The following is a 21,066-nucleotide window of genomic DNA, read 5'->3' as shown; positions in this document are numbered from 1 at the left end:
ACGCTTTTATACCCCAGGCGCTCTGGCGTCGGGGAAAGGGCGACATCAGCCGACACCGGACCCAGACTTTGGAATCCGGCTGACCGAAGGGCTGCCTGAGGCAGGACAACCCATATGTTATGACTGCAGATGTATCCTTGAAGGACATCCCCTGTCTACAATCCAAATGATCCAAATTCAATTAATGGCAAAGGTACAGGAGGACCAGGCATGGGAGGACAGGAGTGAGTCAACAACACCTGCTTGACCATCCTAGAGTGGGAGGGAGGAAGGCAGCTAGAGCCAGTGTTGCACCTTCCAATCAGAGTATTACCAGGTACATGCCAGCAGCAAAGAAGCTATGACAGGGGCTTGTTCACCAAGCAGCACATGTTGTAGTTGTTTACCAGGCATGCACAGCAATGATGTGCAAGTACAGATGCTGGCATTGTAGACTGAACCTGTCTTTAAATAACAACAATAATAATGATACCTATTTACTAACCACCTAGGCCTGCCGGACACCCAATCCCCTTTCACAGACAACCCGGGAGCAAAGTCTGTTTAAGTCACTTGTTCAAGGTCACACAGTAGGTAAATGAGGGCTGAAGGAATGAAACCTTGTACCACGGTCATTATAGCTCGCAATCTTTAACCTTTGCACCTACTGCCATTTTTTGCCATTAGGATCGTGGGTTAGATAGAAAACACAGTGATGACTGTCTGGATGATTACCTCACCTGATCAGCTTTCATCTAACAAGGGAACAAAGGGGTGAAATCAGCTCTCATTTTAATCGATAACAATAGGCCAATGGATCACAGGAGAGTTGATGAGCTGATGGCAGACAAACAAGGAAGAAAAACTATATATAAAAAAAATCCTTGGGAGAGAGTTAGCTGCAGAAGGGTAAACTGCAACACTGGCAGACTTACAGGAAAAAAAAAAAACAAATTTTCTTCTGTTGCCATACCCCTATGCTCAGGGGGCACGTATTATGATCCACTGTAGGTAGTATGATGATGTTCTTCATATTACACCTGTTTGTCTGAGACAGCATGGCTAGGATTTCCTCCTAGAGATGGGTGGAGATAGTAGCAGCGGTAAGTAAGCAATCACACAGAAAACTGTATCTTCATCTAGATATGCTTAAAATGGCATGTGTTATAACCTACAAGACTGGTATATTAGGAAGACATGGCCAAGGGAGACCTTCATCACATATACATCAAAATACTAAACTTTTGCATGTTAAAGTAGTATCACTGTAAACATTTCAAATACCGGGACCAGCTACAGCAAGTCCAGAAAAGTACAGTTTTGTACCTACCATAAATGTAGATGTCCGATAGGAATGCATCTGCAGTCCTTACAAATGGGTAGTCCTGTCGTCAGGCAGCCCTTCGGTCGGCCGGATTCCAAAGTCTGGGTCTGGCTTCGGCTGGTGTCGCGCTTCACCCGACGTCATAGCTGCAGTTTTTCGGGTATAAAGGCATCAGCCGACGCCATTTTCCTCAGTGTTTCTTGCCCCAGATGCCAGGTGCCCTCTAGGAAGGCTAAATTTGAAGGAATGCAATAAAATTCCAAACATGTGCAAAAATACATACATATATATATGTATATATATATATATATATATATATATATATATATATATATATATATACAAATACACCATAATAGATTCCCCCAGCTAGCTAATAGAGGGGGTAAGCACCCTAGGTATACCACAGAGGGGAAGGAGGGAGGGTAAACCTGACTGCAGATGCATACCTATCGGACATCTACATTTATGGTAGGTACAAAACTGTACTATGTCCTTCAAGGATGCATCTGCAGTCATCACATATGGGTAGAATACCATAGCCAATCTGGGGATGGAGGTACTAAGAAAAGGATGGTGTAGTTAAGATACCCTGCAGGACTGCAGTAGCAAAACCTGATCTGGATCTGGAGTATAAAGGTAAATTGTAATGCTTGGCAAATGTATGCACGGAGCTCCATGTAGCAGCTTCTAAAACGTCCTTGGTAGCCACCCCTCTTAGGAAGGCTGTGGTGGTGGCTGTGGCTCTCGTGGAATGAGCCAACACCTCAAGGCACGCACGTAGGACTGTTGGTGCACGGTCCAAACCAAGAGTAAACCATCCAAAAAGAGAGACCAGCACTCAATGGCAGCAGGATAAAATTACATTTATTAAGGTTGTCAAAACAACCTAATATTATTGCACAAACCAGTTTCGGCTGTTAAAGCCTTTTTCAATGTGACTTAACAAAAAGCTTAAATTTCAAAAAAACATAATGCATCCTGGTTCTTATTTTATACCCACACCTTAAAGTGGTATTATCCATTCTCATTTCTCTATCCATAGTGCTTATACATTGTGTTATACTGTTGGAATATGAATGAAAATCATTTCATGAACATAATTAAACATAAATCTGCCACCTTAACATGCTTATTATTACTTACTAACTTGTAAATGTATTATGATTATATTATAAAGCTTGTGTTATTGGCATATGTTTATTATACATTTTTTATATGTAAAAAAGGCCCACATTAATTACACAAGTATTGTGAAAATATTATAACCACTCAGAATGTGATTCTTGTGAAACTTCTTACAACACTAACCCCAAAAGAATATTATTTATATAATAAGGGGCAAGTACCCAATAATGTGCATATAATTATTTTCAAAAAGCACATTATTGTATGTCTTAATTATTAAATATTGAGGGTTATAATACGACTCCTGGGTAAATTGTGGACCAAAATCATATAAAATTTCTGTTACCTGTGGAAAAATAGACATATAAATATATCACTATATATGTATATGTATATCTCTTTCCTTATCCCATTAATGGTATTAAGTATAAACCTGTTATTGTTATACATATATATATATATATATATATATATATATATATATATAAAACAATAACAGGTCTATACTTAATACCATTAATATTAATATTCTTTTGGGGTTAGTGTTGTAAGAAGTTTCTCAAGAATCACATTCTGAGTGGTTATAATATTTTCACAATACTTGTGTAATTAATGTGGGCCTTTTTTACATATAAAAATGTATAATAAACATATGCCAATAACACAAGCTTTATAATATAATCATAATATATGAATGCAATTTCCTATCCATTTTGAAATTGTCTGTTTTGAAATTGCTTTTCCTTGTGCCCCAGCAGCATATGCGAAACAATTGGTCAGTCTTTCTGTAACTTTTAGTTCTGTCCAAATAGTAGTTACTTCTGTCCAAATAGTAGCGCAATTGTCTGTGTATGTCCAGAGTATGTAGAAGTTTCTCCCCTCTATTTTGTGGATTTGGGAAGAATGTAGGCAAGTGAATTGCCTGGTTCAAAGATACCCTGGATACCACCTTTGGCATAAAAGTAGGATTGGTTCTCAATGAAACTCTGTCTTGATGGAAAATAAGAAATGGCTGCACTGCCATTAAAGCTTGTAACTCAGATACTCTTCTTGCTGAAGTTATGGCCAGAAGGAATGCAGTTTTCCAAGACAGAAACTGTATCTCCGCCGATGCTGCTGGTTCAAAGGGAGGAAGTGTTAGTTTTTCCAGCACAAAGTTAAGGTCCCAAGTAGGTAAAGGTGGTTTCCTTGGAGGATTGATGTTTTTGATTCCTCTCAGAAACTGTCTTAAGAGAGGATGCGAGAAGACAGGTGGATTAACATTGTATTCTGCTGAAATTGCTGAGCCATGTATCTTAATGGAAGAATAAGACAAGCCATTGTGGAACAATTCTGCCAAGTATTCCAGTATATGTGCCATGCTCATCACTGTCACATCTAGGCCTTTTGTTGTGTTCCAAGTGAGAAATCTTTTCCATTTTGCTGAATATGCCTTCCTTGTGGAAGGTCGGCGAGCTTCCATAATGATGTCCTTCACTCTCTGGGATAAGCTATTCTGAGGAGGAGTCATGGTATTCTCCAGGCAGTTAGCTGCAAGGTTTTCAGGTTGGGATGCAGAGTCCTGAAATTGTTCTGCGTCAGTAGAAGTGGCCATCGTGGGAGAGGCCACGGTTTCGTCTGTGACATGCTCTTTAACAGTGGGTACCAGTGCTGCCTTGGCCAGTCTGGAGCTATCAGAATCACTCTTGGCTGCTCCGCCCTGATCTTCAGTAAAACCTTGGACATTAATGGGAGTGGTGGGAAAGCATAGACTTTTAGAGCTTTCCAGCTGAAAGAGAGAGAGTCCACTTTCCATGCTTGTGGGTGGTATGTCCTTGCGCAGAATGTCTTCAGTTGATGATTGTGGGGTGAAGCGAACAGATCTATCTCCGGCCTTCCCCATGATTGTGTTATGAGTAAGAAGATGTCTGGGTGCAACATCCATTCGTGTGCATCCATGGTAGTTCTGCTTAAGCTGTCTGCCAGTGTATTGTCTTTCCCTGGCACGAATTGGGACTGTAGTTGTATATTGAGTTTCAAGCAAAGTTCCCATAGATTCATGGCCAGTCTGCATAGAGGGTAGGAATGTGTGCCTCCTTGCTTGTTTATGTACCACATAACTGTGGTGTTGTCTGTCCTTATGAGCAGGTGGCCTGGAAGAAGGAAAGGTTTGAAGGCCTCAATTGCGTGTATCACTGCCAGCATTTCCTTTTGGTTTATGTGCATGCGCAGCTCTCTGAGACCATAGCCCTTGGATACATTTGTCCTCCATGTGTGCTCCCCAACCTCAGTCTGAAGTGTCCATGGTGATGGTTTGGTTTGCTCTTGGTTTGCTGAAAGGCAACCCTCTGTTCGATTGGCAGGCTTGAGCCCACCACAGGAATTCCTTTTGAAGGCAAGGAATGAGTGGGATCAAAGTTTCTAAGCTGTGACTGTGCTGAGTCCATACACTCCTTAGGTACCATTGCAATTTTCTCATATGCAGCCTGGCTTGTGGAATCAGAAGTATGCAGGATGCCATGTAACCCAGGGCCTGCAGGATTTTCCTTGCAGTCAGCTGAGTTTGTCTTGTCAGATTCTTGAAGTAATCCGGAAGTTGTTTTTGTTTTTCTTCTGTGAGAAAGGCCATTTGGGTGGTTGTGTCTAGATCCGCACCCAAAAAGGTTATTCTTTGGGATGGAACAAGTCTTGATTTTTGGATGTTGACCGTGTATCCCAAGGCCTGTAGTAGGTGGATGACATAGTCCAAGTCCTTTAGCAAAATTTTCTTGTTGTCCGCTTGTATAAGGCAGTCGTCCAGATATGGGTAGATTTGAATCCCCTGAAGTCTGCAGTGTGCAATTACTGAAGCCAGGCATTTCGTGAATACTCTGGGTGCAGTAGATAAGCCAAAGGGCAATGCTGAGAATTGATAATGCTCTGATCCTGCAAGAAATCTGAGGTGTTTTCTGCAACGTTGTCGAATAGGGACATGCAGGTATGCCTCCTTGAGATCTAGAGTCACCAGCCAGGACTCCTTGCCCAGCATGGGAAGAAGTTGCTGTAGAGTCAGCATTTTGAATTTTGGCACAATGAGGTAAGTATTCAGTGCGGACAAGTTGAGAATAGGCCTCCATTGATTTTCTTTTCTTGGAACAAGGAATAGTCTGGAGTAAAATCCTTGGCCTTGTTCTGAAAGAGGTACCTTTTCTATGGCTTTCATTTGTATTAATTTGGTAATTTGCTTCAAGGCCTCTGCCTTCTGATTTGGTGGCAGGTCTGGCATTCCTTTTCTTTTTGGCAATGTGTGGAAATGGAACCTGTATCCTTTGTCTATTATTTGCAGTGTCCATGAGTCCCTTGTAATGTAATGCCAATTCTTTGAGAATAAAGAAAGCTTTTCGCCTAATGGTGCTTCTAATTGAGCCCTGGTCGGCGGAGTTAAAAGAAAGTCATTGCGTCTGTCCTGGTGTAGCAGTTGTTGTTCCTGCACTACCTCTCTGGTTGGGAGGCTGCCACTGACGGCCTCTGTAGGAGCCTCTAGCTTGCCCTCTACCTCTGGCACGCCTATTCCTGCCTCTCTGGGATCTGTCTGAGTCTGGAAAGGACCAATTCTTAGTAGGCCAATTTCTGCTGAATCTCGGTGGTTGTACTTGCAGAAAGTCCTTGACTGTTTGCACAGATTTTGCCTTTTCTTCAAACTTCTTTAAGACCTCCTGAGCCGTGGAACCAAATAATTTTTGCTTTTCCATTGGAGCATCCAGAAGCTTAGCTTTAACATGGTCTGGTAAAGATTGTTCCCTCAGCCAGACATGCCTTCGTATAACTGCCCCTGTCATAGCTGACCTACATGAAGCTTCCAATGCATCATAACCACACCGCAAAAAATGGTTGCTAACCTGCTGTGAGTTATGTACCAGGTCCTGAAGTGATTTACGGTCAAGGGTTTCAGAAGAGGACAGCTTCTTATGCAATTCATCTAACAAATACTCTTGGTACTGAATCATATGAAATTGACAATTTAATGCCTTCATGGAAAGAGTTGCAGAAGTATACACTTTCTTACCTCATTTCTCTAAAGCTCTAGACTCCCTTTCAGAGGGTAGAGGATTTTTAGCAGTAGCAGCTGCAACCCCTTTTGGGCCCTGGGAAATTGTTTCTGGGTCTGCAGAGTGGGCCTTGTACAGGTGTAGATGAGAATCCGGGACCCTGTAGTACCTATCAGGTTTGACAGGAGCCGGAGGTAGAGAATCAGGGGCTGTACTAGCATCAGAGTACACATCATCAATTACATTCAAAACAGGAGGTATAGCTAAAGGCCTATGCTGAGGTAAATGTAAAAAGGTCCTTAATCTTTTTCTAGAATCAGAGAATTCCTGGCCCTGCCATTGAAAATGTTCTCTCATAGAGTGTAGTGTCTCTCCAAATGAAAACTCTTCAGGAGGGGAGGCCGAAGGAATAGATTCTTCAGCATCAGAATCCTCGTAGGCTGAATAAGCCTCCTCCTGGGGGTCTGACAAAGCAGAGCCATCCGTGGACTCATCTGAGGAGTGGGGGTCAGAGGGCTCAACCCTGGGCCTTTTGTCTGGTGGTGGTTGAGAGCCCCTGTCCGGGTGGGGTTGAGAACCTCTAATTAAAGAGATTAAATCCTCTGCTAGGCTGAGAATCTGTGAGCCAGTAGAAGTTCTCTGAGAGGAAACCTTGGGAGGCAAAGCTTTAGTAAGTTTGGCAGCTTTAGCCCTAGAAAAGGCCTTAATGGACATGGATGCAGGGGGTCTGGCTGCACCACGTGCAGGAGTAGACTTGTCTAAAGGAATGGTGTCGGACATTTCCTGGACACCGGTTTCAGTAGGTAATTCAATAACCGACTCGGCCAGGGCCTCCGGGGCCGAGGTAGTCGGTTGAGTGGTTTCGGTAATAGGAAGCACCGAGGACTCGGTTTCAGCCGAAACCGAGACACTCGCGGTAGGCCTGACCGTGGTTTCAGCCGAAACCACGGGCCGTGAGTGTCGGTCTTTGTCCTTCCGTTTTTTAACCAAATGCGAAGTCAGAGTCTCCGACGGCATCTTGTACGCAAAATTAGCCCCAAAAAATTCCTCTGCAAACTCCGACCGACGTCTAAGAGTTCGTCGGTTGAAGGAAGCACAGGCTGAGCAGGCTGAGACGTCGTGGTCTGGGCCTAGGCAAGGGTGGCAGTAAGAGTGGAAATCCTTATGAGGTATTTGTTTCCCACAAGTTAAACAATTATTTACTTTATCTGACATCGGCTGAGGCAAGAAAGAGTCCCCAACGGGGTACTTAGCTTTTTCAAAGTCTTCGGTAGCTGAATCACAGGAGCTGGCCGACCGGCGCTTGCGAACTGCTTCTGCTTTGGGCACCACATGGCAAGAAAGACTGGGGAAAATGGCGTCGGCTGATGCTTTTATACCCCAGACGCTCTGACGTTGGGGAAAGTGCGACATCAGCCGAGGCCAGACCCAGACTTTGGAATCCGGCCGACCGAAGGGCTGCCTGAGGCAGGACAACCCCATATGTGATGACTGCAGATGCATCCTTCAATGACATCATGGAGACTGAATGCCTGAAAGAACAGACTCACATACACCAAGTCAGAGATCACCATTTTTACGGAATATTCACTTTTGTCCTAGGCATGACAATCTCTGAGTTGGTATATGCAAGTTTGGTGGTGTGAGGGGACTTGTCCCCACATCAGAGGATATAGGAGGGCTTGCTCCTTGTAAAAAAAAAGTGTAAAGGAGGAAAGTGATGCCAGAGATGCACTCTTTTCCTGAATTTGCAGGTTTTTTTTCAGTCTGTCAGCACTTAGCTGTACAAGAGCTAACATTTCAATAGGGAGCCATGGACATCTGTTTTTTTTTTTTGCCTCCACCAGCTTGACTCATCTAACCTCCTCATACCTTACAGACCCATTTGTTCCACGCTTTTCTCAAAACTGTAGCATCCCACATCATCCATGAGGAGGCTTCCTTTCTTTTTGGACAAGACTTTTGGCAACACATCTGTTACTATAGTAGTGAGAAGCAAAATTCAAACATTTGTTGTCCAAAATCTCTAACTGTTGAGGACTTCTTATTTTACTTCTGTAATTTTTCTCCAAGCAGCTCAAGTCTGTCCAACATTCAGTGCACGTAAATACCAGCCCCAATGGCACTTTTACTTCCTCAATGCCACCTTACAAAGTGCTGTCCTTCCACATATCTAGCCAATACTTTGCTCACTCATGGTCAACCTTCTGGTCTCCAACAAAAGACTCTTCAGAGGCAGACCTATGAAAAACCATGAGCTACCTCCCCCACATACACCAGAGACTGTTAAGCTTAACTCACTCCATTTACCTCTCAACTAGCTATTCAAATGACAAATCTGAGCACCCAAATTAAACATGCAACATAAACAAGGCCACAACCTTTCTGCCAGTGAAGTAAAATTACTATTTTGTGTTTCACTAACACTTGTAAAGCCGAGCTGTGTAAAGGACTCTGGATAAAGCCTACCATCATGGACAAACGAAAAAGGTTCTTAGAGGAGTTATACATCAGTCTGCTTTGAAATACATTTTTAAATAACATTCATCTATCCATTTGTCAAATATGCTGTGAAAGACCTTGGTTGGGCATACTATGCATGTAGGTATAATTTGCACAGCTACTAGCCAATTCAGTGCAGTTTCTGCCACAGAAGTTAGAAGTTATGTCCTTACCATAACGTTCCATGTGGAGTGTTCATCTCGCCTTTGTTCTTACACCTGGGTTCGGAGCCGATCCTCGGCCGACACGGAGCCGAGGATCGGCTCCGAACCCAGGTGTAAGAACAGACGGCGAGATTGAACACTCTCACATGTATGGTACTCAAAGACTTTAGATGTTTCATGTACAGTACTAACTTCTTGGCACTGTAAGTATCTTGCTGCTATGCTACATTACCGAAGCAAGTCCATCTTTCATCATAAGATTTTTTAAATCTTTTTGTTTTGACAATGATGTAATCATACCAAAGAAGAATCTGTTTCACACAGCTATGAGCAGGTCTTTATTCCTACTGGTGCTACAATTACTACTAGAAGGTCAGTGAACCAGGGACTGTTATTAATTCTAACTAATATACGTCAAAATTACCAAGAGCATGTCTGACAAGACATTTGTAAATTCAGCTTAGAACCCCTCAGGAAGCCAGCTACTAGACTATGCTTTCTTCTCTCAGTTTAAACCTTAACTTTCCTTCTTCTGTCTACTTTGTTATATATTTCTAAGACTACTCACTATAAAATACATGTTGGCATTTGTTAGTGTAGCCAGAACACACAGTATAATCCATGTGGTAAAAAATAAATTTTCAGAGGCAAATATTTGCATAGCACAAGGATGACAAATGTTCCAGATTCAAACACAAAATGAAATTAATAAAGGAGTAAATGTGAAGCAGCAATGCCTAACTGTGTGTAAAGTGATACATGGTTGCTATATTATTCACTACCGGATTCTATGCAATAACTTATATGTCTGCTGCATCTTTAATTCTATAGTTATGGCAGACACCATTAAAAAGGTAATATTCTTGAGAAGAGGCAGTACAGGCGTTTGCTGTACAAATCAGAAATTGGGCTACCCATCTATTTACAGTATTCCATGTGAGTTTTTTTCCCTTTCTCTTCTTACTCAGCAGGCTGTTAGTATTACAACAGTCCAACGCATTTAAAGTGAAAAGTTCAACACAATAACTTGAGAAAATACTGCAAAGAGACTGCAGTGTAGAAAAATGTGAGAGTGTACAGTCCACTCAAAAACACAACTGCCGTTTCACAATTGTCGTGTTACTGTGAATATACTAGCATGACAACAAAACTTTTTTGCAGAAGACAAATACATCTGACTCTTACCAACAAGCTGTCGTACTCCTGGTCCAGTTGATAAAGTGCACTCTTCTCTTTCTAGAATAGAATAAATCCACAAACAATGCTTAGTTGTAAGGTTACATTAAAAAACAAACTACAGACAATTTATTTCAAAATACATGGGTGCAAAATTCCAAAGGAATCCAAAGATTTAAGAGTCATATTACCTAAATACACAGTCCGTAGTTTGCTCTGTGCTACTTAAAGGCTACTGAATGCATTCATTTTACATTTATCAGTGTGCATCTTTTTTTTCTGTTGTTGTTACAGAATATCGCACTTCTCCACATAATGTGGCAAAATAAAAAATTGTCACTGCTGTGAAAGGGCAATACACCAATACATACTGGCAATGAACTTGGATGAAGGTTATGCTTGTTGAGTAAAGACTGAGCTCAGCTGGTGGTCTGCTCTTTTTTCTTTTTTTCCACAGACAAAATTTCATAACCTTTCATGAGCATGCACCCCTACTTGTGGACTGTGAGTTGAATTTCTTTATCACTAAATTCTGTATGGGACTGAGCAATGCTGAATGCCTTGGAAATGAGCAGCAAACAGTGAAAATCCTGCTCGGCCAACTTGACACCTGGGGATTAGCAATGATAAGGGCCTTGAAAAGGGGAGCAAAAAAGTGAATATCCTGTTTAACCAGCAAGGTGTCTGCAGGTAAACAGTGGTGAATGCTTTGGAAAAGGGAATGAATGGTAAAAAACATAGTCAGTCAGCATGGCCTCTGCAGATGAACAATAAAAAAAAACTTTCAAAAAAGGAAGTAAACAGTGAATATCCTCATCAGTTAACAAGGTTTCTCTACTGCCCTAGTCTCTTTCCTGAAAGGAAAAAAAAAGCCATGTACTGGAGATAAAAGCAACTAGACAAAGGATAGGGAATAAACTAGTCAAAAGAAAAAATGAAAGAGGGCCTACCAAGGCTTGCAAGAAGTCAGTAAATAGGATGACAAATCACACAGCTACCCCATTTTATTCCTATTACCACCCCTGCTTTATCAGCAACTACTGCACCTGGTGACCGAATCTACTCCAGATGAATATCTAACACTTTGTCCCAGAACATCTGAGACCAGAGAGACCCATCATAAAGCAGTGGTGATGATGAAGCACTTTTTCCTGACTTATAGGTGGATGCCATGCCACACAGAACCTGGCAAAAGCAACATAAATGAATGTAGTGCTGTGGCTAATAAAACAGATACACGCATTTCATGCTAAAAATAAGTTTCTCTTTCACTAAGCAGGTGAAGCTTTACTATACAGTGAAGAAAACTAGTACCCAAAATACTTAGAATTACTTAATTAATAAATAACCAGTGAGAAGATAATAGAAACCATCTTATTGTAACACACTTGATATTTGAGGGAGCTTTCCTTGGTAAACCAATGCTTAACATCATCCTCTCTTCTGTTCTAATTTTTACCACTGAAACATCTGTAATCAGGTGCATGTACTCCATGAATGTGCACCCCCATGACATCACATGCTACACAATAACAGCACACCTGCCCAGTCAGATGCCAGGTGTGTTATTATGTGACATCACATACCACACAACAATAGCATACCTGGCACCCGACTGGGCAGTTCACCATCTACTGAGCAAACATACTTCCTACAAATTAATAAAAACAAAAGATTTGATATTTACATTCTTTTCAAGTAATTCTCAAATATATACGTAGCTGAGTTACCCGCAAAGTACAACTTTGCAAGTCCAACTTACTTGTAACAGTAGATGTTTGTAGAACACATTGCCTTACTGGCATTTGAGTAGTAGTGCCCTGCTATGCTCCTCTGGCAATCTACTAAATCTCAGAGTCCCTCCCACTGCCTGTCTGTGAGTGAGGGACCAATCACCTAGCAGTACAGGGACTGCCTTACAAACCCACAGACAGGACCCTTTCAGTTTTTCTAGGGTCTAGCAAGAAGAGAAGATGGAATGCAACCTTTGTGAATACCTACTGTTCAAAACCAATAACCACACACTCAGAAAATAATAAAGGCTGTGGAGCAGCACTAAACGGCAACCTAAACACCAAATTATATACATCCAAAAAGGGTGATGGTGGGTAGGTACTGCCAGTACGGCAGTGTGTTCAATGAACATCTACTGCCACAGGTAAGTAGGATTTAATGTACCTGTACTAACTAACACCCTGCCTTACTGGCATTCAGGTAAATTTCCAAAGCTTACCCAACCTGACAGGAGGAAGGAAAAAATACAGTTGTGAAAACTTACCATAAATGTAGATGTTCGAGTGTATTTATTGCTGCAGTCATCACACTTGAGGTTATCTGCCTGCAGGTAGCCCTCAGTCGGCCGGAATACCAGAATCTTGGGATTTCTGCGTCATATGCTCTCACCTCATCTATGGCGTCAGGTTTTCAGGGGTATAAAACATGCATCCGACGCCATTACATTAGTTTTTCTTGCCTCAGATGTCAGGAGCCCCCAAAATAGGAAGCAATCAAATGGTGTGGAACACCTCCAGTAAAAAGTAAATACCATTTCCATAAGATATGGCCAAAAAGAGGATAGGTAGAAAGTATAGAAAGACAAGGGGGTGGAGGGTGGGTAACCAGGACTGCAACAGTGAATACACTTGAACAAACTTAAACCAGTGATAAGTGGTACGCTACAAATTATTTGGATAATAGATTCTGGGGAATCCTTTTAGGGAAGGAGATACAGTTTAACAGAGCATCTTCTTGGAAATCAACTCAGGGCGTGTTTAGAAGTCCAATTCAAGGGTATATAAGTTTGTAATGTTCTCCCAAGCAGGAACTATTTAAAACAGTCACTCGAGATTAGAAACTATTACAATATGTACACTGTATTACTTAAACAGATTCTAAAGAAGTGTACAGTGTTTTTACAAACTGATGCAATGTTCAAAAATAATCAGAGAAAAGCAGGTGCTATACTTTGCAAACATACCTGGAACACTAAATGTTTTAGGTATGACAGAATAAAATTGAAACAAAACACAGTGAAGTGTGTCTTAAAAATAAACCTGTTAGGAACTACACTAGAAAGTCTGGACATTTGCTGTATAAGTACCTTGGTGTCTTATTACGATGTTATATGACAGAATAAAAGCAATCAAAAGGAACCCCTCCCAATAAAAGCAATCATAAGGAACCCCTCCCATCCTCTAAAACTTCCTACTGAAATTTCAAGGACAAGAATTGTAAACCTCAGGAAAGTGATATTTTACCTGAAAATATAGGATGCAAAAACAAAGTCAGATTAATGTACCTCACAGCACCCCACTTAATACAAGGTACAATGACCAGTGTTAGCAAGGGTATTAGGGAGGCAAAAACACTTTATGGTCTTATAATGAGCTTCAGTATTTTCTGTATTTCTTTCACACATGAAGTTTACTTTTCAAAGCTGCAGGACTCGCACGTCTGATGGGAGTATCCCCAGACCATGGAAGGCAGTTGATGCTTTTCAAAACTGATAACTTCATCATTAAAAATGTTGAGTCACTTATCGAAAGAAGTGTATTGGAATCCCACCCCACCACCAATACGCTAGTTAAATTTTACATTGTTTGTAAAACTACAACATTGCCCCCTCTGCAAACAGTTCACACTTCTAGGAGGGCCAACCAACTGAAGAGGTAAAAGGACTACCTGAACTAACAATACTATTAAATAGCAAGTTTAAACCAGGGGCGGCTCGTGCCATAGGACTGCAGCCCTCCCACCTAAAAAACAAATGAAAAACAGAACAGAGAAGCACACGCACTCAGACTGCTTTCTCAGCAGTCTAGATAAGGGGAAAGGCATCTCAGCCCCAAGATGCCCAGAAGTCTGTGCGGCGATGACATCATGAAATGGAGGCACTCCGGACTGCAGCAGTCACAGGCAGGACCAATCGGGGATTTGGACTGCAAGGAATACTTTGGGATGGACCAATCGCGCAAGGAATACAGGTAAAGGGGCTGTTCGCATATCGGCGGCAACCGAGCAGTAAGTGGAAGCAGTTATTCAGCTCGTCGGTGGGCTGGGGCTGTTCAGCGACAAGGTAAGCATGCAGACTTTATGTGGAAGCAGTTACAGTTATTTAGCTCGGCAACTGTGTGTTTGTGCAGTTACAGTTATTTAGCTTGGTGACTGTGTGTGTGTGTAGTTACAGTTATTTTAGCTCGGCGACTGTGTGTGTGTGCAGTTACAGTTATTTAGCTCGGCGGCTGTGTGTGTGTGCAGTTACAGTTATTTAGCTCGGCGAGTGTGTGCGCAGTTACAGTTATTTAGCTCGGCGACTGTGTTTGTGTGTGCAGTTACAGTTATTTAGCTCGGCGACTGTGTGTGCATGCAGTTACAGTTATTTAGCTTGGCGACTGTGTGTGTGTGTGCAGTTACAGTTATTTAGCTCGGCATGTGTTTGTGTGTGTGTGTGTGTGTGTATGTGTGTATGTGTGTGTGTGTGTGTGTGCGTGCACAGTTACAGTTATTTAGCTCGGTGTGTGTGCAGTTACAGTTATTTAGCTTGGTGTGTGTGTGCAGTTACAGTTATTTAGCTCGGTGTGTGTGTGTGTGTGTGTGTGTGTGTGTGTGTGTGTGTGTGTGTGTGTGTGTGTGTGTGTGAAATGCCCCAGTTACTATATACTGGCAGCTAGAGTAGACTCGTGGTGGTGTGGTAGGGGATACCTCAGGCTTGAACCCTGTACCTTGTATGCAGGTGTTAAGGGCCTGAATTCCCTACCCACCACCATTTGTAAAAAATTGCAGATTTTTGCCTCATATTTGATCTGTTCTGTTCCTCATAATATCTGTGGTTTCTAAATATTTAAATGCTTGATGTTTGATGGTGCAGTGGTAGCACTGTTGCCTCACAGCTGTAGGTTCTCAGGTTTGATTTTTGGCTGGGGTGCCTCCTTCTGTGTGGGGCCTGCATCTTCTCCCTGTGTTTGTGTGGGTTTGCTTTTGTGTCCTCCCATGTTACAAAGACATGTCTGCATTATTTCTTCCTGGGCCTCTGCTGAAAATTGTTTTTTTGTTCCAAGTCAGACTGTCCTGGTTAACAAATGTTAAATAAAAGTGACAGGCATTTGAATTTCAGACTTCAGGTTTCTGAATGTTTAATTCCTTACATATTTGATGGTGAAGTGGTAGCACTGTTACCTCACAGCTATAGGTTTTCTGGTGTGATTCTTGGCTGGGGTGCCTTCTGTGTGGAGTCTGCATCTCCTCCCTGTGTTTGTGTGGATTTGCTCTGGTGTCCTGTCATTTTACAAAGACATGTGTCTGCAGTATTTCTCCCTGGGCCTCTGCTGAAAATTGTTTTTGTTCCATCAGAAGCAAAATTGACAGGCATTTGAATTTCAGACTTCACATTCTTCAGAAAATACATAGTAACACAACCTTTTATTCTAGCAATTTTCTAAGTTTATAAGATGAATATTTGAAATTTGTCCCTATTTTTGGGACTGTATTCCCCCATTATTGGCTTTGTCCAGGTTTTTTGTGCTGAGGTTGACAGCTATGGCAAGAACTGAATTCACTGAATATGTTTAAGGGCTGTATTCCCTCATTACTGGGTTTGTCCAGGTGTTTTGTACTAAGAGGTTGACAGCTATCGTGAGAACTGAATTCACTAAATGATAGCCATTTAAGTTTCAGTCTTCCTCTCTTTCACAAAGCAGCTGATTTGGCGTAGTGGTATGTTGCTCTGACTGTTTTGCACAGGGACCTTGGCAGTAAAATGTATGGTGGTAACACAGCATTTTATTCTAGCAACTTTCCAAGATTATACAAGCAATGTTTAATGTGTCCCTGGTTTGGGGGTTTTTGACCCCCTCCCCCAATAAATGTTGGCTTTTTCCAGATTTCTTGTGCTGCAAAGTTGATATGCAGTTGAGTATTGAGTAGATTTTACAAGGAGCTGAGAGCTGCAGGGGAAGAGAAGTTTAGTGCTGCTTATGCTGAGTTGGCTTGCATTGTTTGCTTGCAGACTCCACAGAGAAGGCACCCTAGCCAAGAATCAAACCAGAAAACCTATAGCTGTGAGGCAACAATGCTACCACTGCAACAACAGGTTGTGTACTTGCTGTTGATGCAGAAGGCTGTGGGTTCTACTCCCACAAGGGGTGGATGCTGCCATACTGAAAATGTCCTCCTTGGTGAAGATACTAACTATGAGTCTGTTATCAGTCTGCCATCCATTTCCTCTTGCAATATTACTAGCTTATCATTTTTTTAATGTAATACTGGCAATTTATTCCTCAGGGGCAACAGACACTATTTTTCGATGAAACCACAAAATATAAAGGTGTTTGCTAACAGCAACCTCTTCATTAGTTACAAATTTCTTTAATGTGGAATTATTTAGATGACTTTTACTTCAGAGATTGTGCATATTTACTGATAATGGACTGTAGAATTGTGCATATTTACTGATAATGGTGGACTGTAGAACTGTGCATATTTACTGATAATGGTGGACTGTAGAATTGTGCATATTTACTGATAATGGTGGACTGTAGAAGTCTGAGTAGACTTTTATGATGGAAATGTTCTGAACTGGGCAGTTTTGTCATTATGGGTGCATGCGTTTTGTTTCATTGCTTACTGGAAAAATGTTCAAAACAAATTTAAAACGCCCTCTAACAACTGTACTGTACTGTACAAGGAATATAATTTAGTACAATCAGGAAGGTGTATCAAAGAGCACATGTATGTTTCATATGCAAGGGGCCTATGATTTGAAAACAGCCCAAAATTAATCTTATCTGCCACTGGCAAAATGTATTTTCTTTGAATGTGTGTTTCCATGCTGTTACAATGAATGTGAGTTTCAAGGGCAGAGAAGTTTTAATGCTAAGTCTGTTTTCATTGTGAGACTGCATTGCTTTGTTTAGCAGATGTCTTAGTGTTTGTGCTGTAAAATGCAAAATAAAACTTTCAAATTAAGTCCAAATCATCATAGAAGTAAAGCAGTATGCACATTAGTGTTTATGGTAAATTGAGTGAAATAGCGAAGTAATGGATAATTGGAATGGCTGCAGAGGCTCCATTTGACGATGATTTTGTGAGGGGGAAGGGCGGCAAACTCAGAGGCTCAGCTGAACTATACCTCCCAACTGTCCAGATTTTCAAAGAATGAATAGATTTTTGCTTCTTATTTTTGGTTTGTTCCTCATAAAATTTGTAGTTTTCTGGCAAATCATTTAGGAATTAAGTCACTAAATAATGATACACTGAGTTTCAGACTTCATAACCTACAGAAAAATGCATGCTAAAGTAAGACCTGTTATTCTATCAACTGTCTCAGTTTATACAAGAGCAATTTTTAGTACTGTTTATATGTTCCCACAATATATTTGGCCTTGTCCAGATTTATTGCATTAACAGGTTGAGAGGTGCATGGAAATAAATTGCTTTATGGAATTAGGCATAGCCAGCCTCTCAACTGTCCCTGATTTTGGCTCAAAATGTTGCTCTTCCCCCTAATAATCCCTACGCAAAATAGCAATGTTGGAAGAAAACGTGGAGGGTTTACAATTAAAAAATAACTGTAATAATCAAAGTTATAGATTACTTGAAATGCATGTAGATTCTTTTATTTTGTCAGCTGCTCAAGTTAGCAGTACTAATATTAAAGCGTTCTTCTTTGACAGGTTCCCAGCTGTATTGTGTGGCTATTTTATATTTTTGCATCACATTTTTGGTCCATTTTTCATAAAATTGTGGGTTTTTTTTGGCAAATTAGTGACAAATCATTAAAGACTGAAGTTTGAAAATAATGACAGACATTTGAGTTTCAGATTTCATATCCTTCAGAAAATTCATACTAATGCAAGACCTATTCTATTATCTTTCTATGTTTATAAGAGCAATATTTAAAAATTGTCCTTATTTTTGGGCCTTTGTCCCACTTCTATGTATGACTTTGTCCAGATTTCTTACTCTGAGGTTGAGAGGTAGGACAAATGTGTCAGGGCCATCACAGTCAGCCAGAGACATTTTAAATTGTGACATACTTGTTGCACCCCACTCCCCCATGTAGTGACTTTGGATGTGTCCAAGCAAGGCAAGGAGTAGTTATGCAGTGTAACGTGCAGAGTGTCCCCCCATCCAGGGTAGACACAAGTACTACAGTGGCTTTTCATCTGTCCTTGATTTTGCAGAATGGTCTGGTTTATGTCATATTTTTGTACTGTTGATTTATGCTTATTACTCAGAAAGTGCCTGTTGCTCTGTGTTTAAGTAGCAATGCTTTAATGACCATAAGATAAGCTTGTCTGAGATCGTAAGATGCAAGTAAGTTTTAATAAGCATACTGTTAAAGAATTGCCAACATTGAAAGCCTTTCTGTTGTTGCCATGCAGAGAATACTTAACTAGATAATGTATAAGCCTTTGGTATTGAAGGACAGGATTACATTATTTTAAAAAGCTCATTACACTTGTTGGAGACTTCCAGTCATCTCTACAGGCTTTACTCGTAAACTAAACAGAATGCCAATCATGTGTGGTCCATAACCTGAACAGTAATCCTTTAAGCAATGTATCTTGAGCTTGTTTCTTGTTTGCTTTTCATTTTTTACTTTGATCATGTTTTCCCCATGAAACAAGTAGATAGTTGTCAGGCAGCAGGTCTTTTTTGATAAGAAAAATTATTACAAGTGGGGGCATCACAGAGATTTCTACTTTCAGCATGTTACTTGGTACTTTAATAAAGCTGAATATGATTTATAATTAGAACTGCAGTGCAAGGAGAAGTGGTTTGAGTTGAGTGGTGCTTGTTTTTCTTATACTTGACTTTGACTGGCATTCCAGTAATGTATTTAAAAAGTAATTTATTTTTTCATGCCTCACAACCTTTTGTTTCCATCTAGATATTAAGTAAGCTGTTATTCAGCCAATGCACTGAAATATTTTTATTCTTCTACACTTATTTTTGTCTTGATTGGACTCTCATAATGACGGTTTGGCACCCAGGGCAGCGTATTTAATTAAAGTTAGTTTTTGTGGTTTTGAGCATAGCTCCTCCCCTTTCTAGTTGGTCACACCCCTTCCCATTGACCCCACCCATTCAGCTGTCTCCTGCAGCCCCCCCTTTGATTTGAAGTCACCAGCCGCCACTGGTTTAAACAGACAATACTGTCAAGTCTCAAAACAAGGAATTTTGTCTGAATTCATACCGCGTTTGAATCTATGTGACAAATATTCAGAAAGGATTGTTAATGTTGGGACTGTGGACAATTTTGATAACATTCAAAATGCAAGTATTAATCAATCGATTAATGTTGTTAATAGTCTTGTGGATAATTGTTTAAATTTGAGTGTATACAACAATGACAACTTGTTTATGTTTAATAGTTATTTAGAAGATAATTTAGATACTAATAAGTATACTGGTTGTAATATACATAATGTTTATCACACTGGTGGTTCATCAACATCTGATAGTAATTATAGTGAAGTTTCTAATTAACGTGTGTATTTGTGTTTTCTGGTTGCTGCTAATAAACTGTCTGGTTTGACTTCTATTTTCCTTGACAGTATTGTTAGTTTACTGGTTAAAACAGGACAAGCCAGGTAATGAATAGGAGTATATTTATTATTATTTTTTTTTAAACAGTAAAGTAAGAAAAATAGCACAGAACTAGTAAGTAGGAGTCTTGTCAGAATAAAAAGAGTAAAGACAATTCAATATCAATGGTTTTGAGCAAAAATCATACAATAAATGTGCTGGTATTCCTCAGGGTAAACTCTACTGGAAAGCGATACTTTGTGTTACAGAGCAACAAATGCAGTAATGCATATTCTCCAAATAAGGAATTTGGAAAACAGCAAAAAGGACACTATGTACTTTTGTTTATATGGTTGCAAAATGAAAATGTTCTCATACTTACAAGTAAAGTAAAACAATGGTTAATACACACACACATATATCTATATCGACAGTACAGTTCATCGAACCATACTTTGTCGAAATTACTTTAGCGAAAGTGCATTTTGCCGAACATGCACTTTTGCTAAAGTAAACAAATAAAAAGGAAAACATGCAGTTTGCATGTTGCCTTAGTTGTACATCAACGTATACTGTTGATGTACAATTATGAAAGTTTGTTGATCGTAGTATAGTGGGGGTAAGGGAATATTCCCTTTTCCCCACTGTAGTACGATCTCGGAATGATAATATTAAAGTAGGGGGGGGTGGGAGGTGCAGGGGGCTTGCCCCTCTGCATAACACTGTTTAGTGTGTTATTTTACTGTTTTTAGTTAGTTTTTGTTTTTTTTTTTATTCCGCAAAAGTGCATTTTCAATGGAATGCACTTTCGCGGAAGTAAGTTAGAGGAAGTACAGTTCGAAGAACTGTACTTTCGATTTAAAAACGTTGATCCATATATATATATATATATATATATATATATATATATATATATATCTGTGAGACAGAGAGAAAAAGAGACAGACAGAAAGAGAGAGACAGACAGAGAATTTCAACTTGTGTTGATGAGTACATCAAGTCCAATGAGCAATATGGGAAAGGAGAATTCATGTAAAATCAGACATGAACAGCTAAGCAACCATTTTATAGGGTTTGTATAGATTCACAGAGTCAGTACATTGACCATTATCATCTTGCCAATACTAAATCTCATTGGGTATCTACTGCCACCAGAAGGGCAAAACAAGTCAGGCCCAATATAAATGTAAAGGTATCCACTTAACCATCAAATTTACTTTAAAGAAAGTGAGTACATGACACTGTTTTATATCCAACA

The 21,066-nt window shown here is 40.4% G+C and overlaps 1 protein-coding gene across 3 annotated transcripts in view; it reads right to left on the bottom strand.

Annotated features, from left to right (window-relative positions):
* The window catches only part of LOC122796716 (desmoplakin), a 1,113,853-nt gene that overhangs the window by 719,280 nt on the left and 373,507 nt on the right, over positions 1-21,066 (bottom strand). For all 3 annotated transcript variants that reach the window (XM_044065413.1, XM_044065414.1, XM_044065415.1), the window contains exon 6: positions 10,290-10,340. In XM_044065413.1, coding sequence (XP_043921348.1) covers positions 10,290-10,340 — 51 coding nt within the window. The remainder of the gene's footprint in view (positions 1-10,289; positions 10,341-21,066) is intronic.

This window comes from Protopterus annectens, chromosome 3.part0 (assembly GCF_019279795.1).
Source record: "Protopterus annectens isolate FY-2018-M chromosome 3.part0, PAN1.0, whole genome shotgun sequence".
NCBI classification, from domain to species: domain Eukaryota; kingdom Metazoa; phylum Chordata; order Ceratodontiformes; family Protopteridae; genus Protopterus; species Protopterus annectens.
This window is presented reverse-complemented; position numbering and strand designations above follow the sequence as displayed.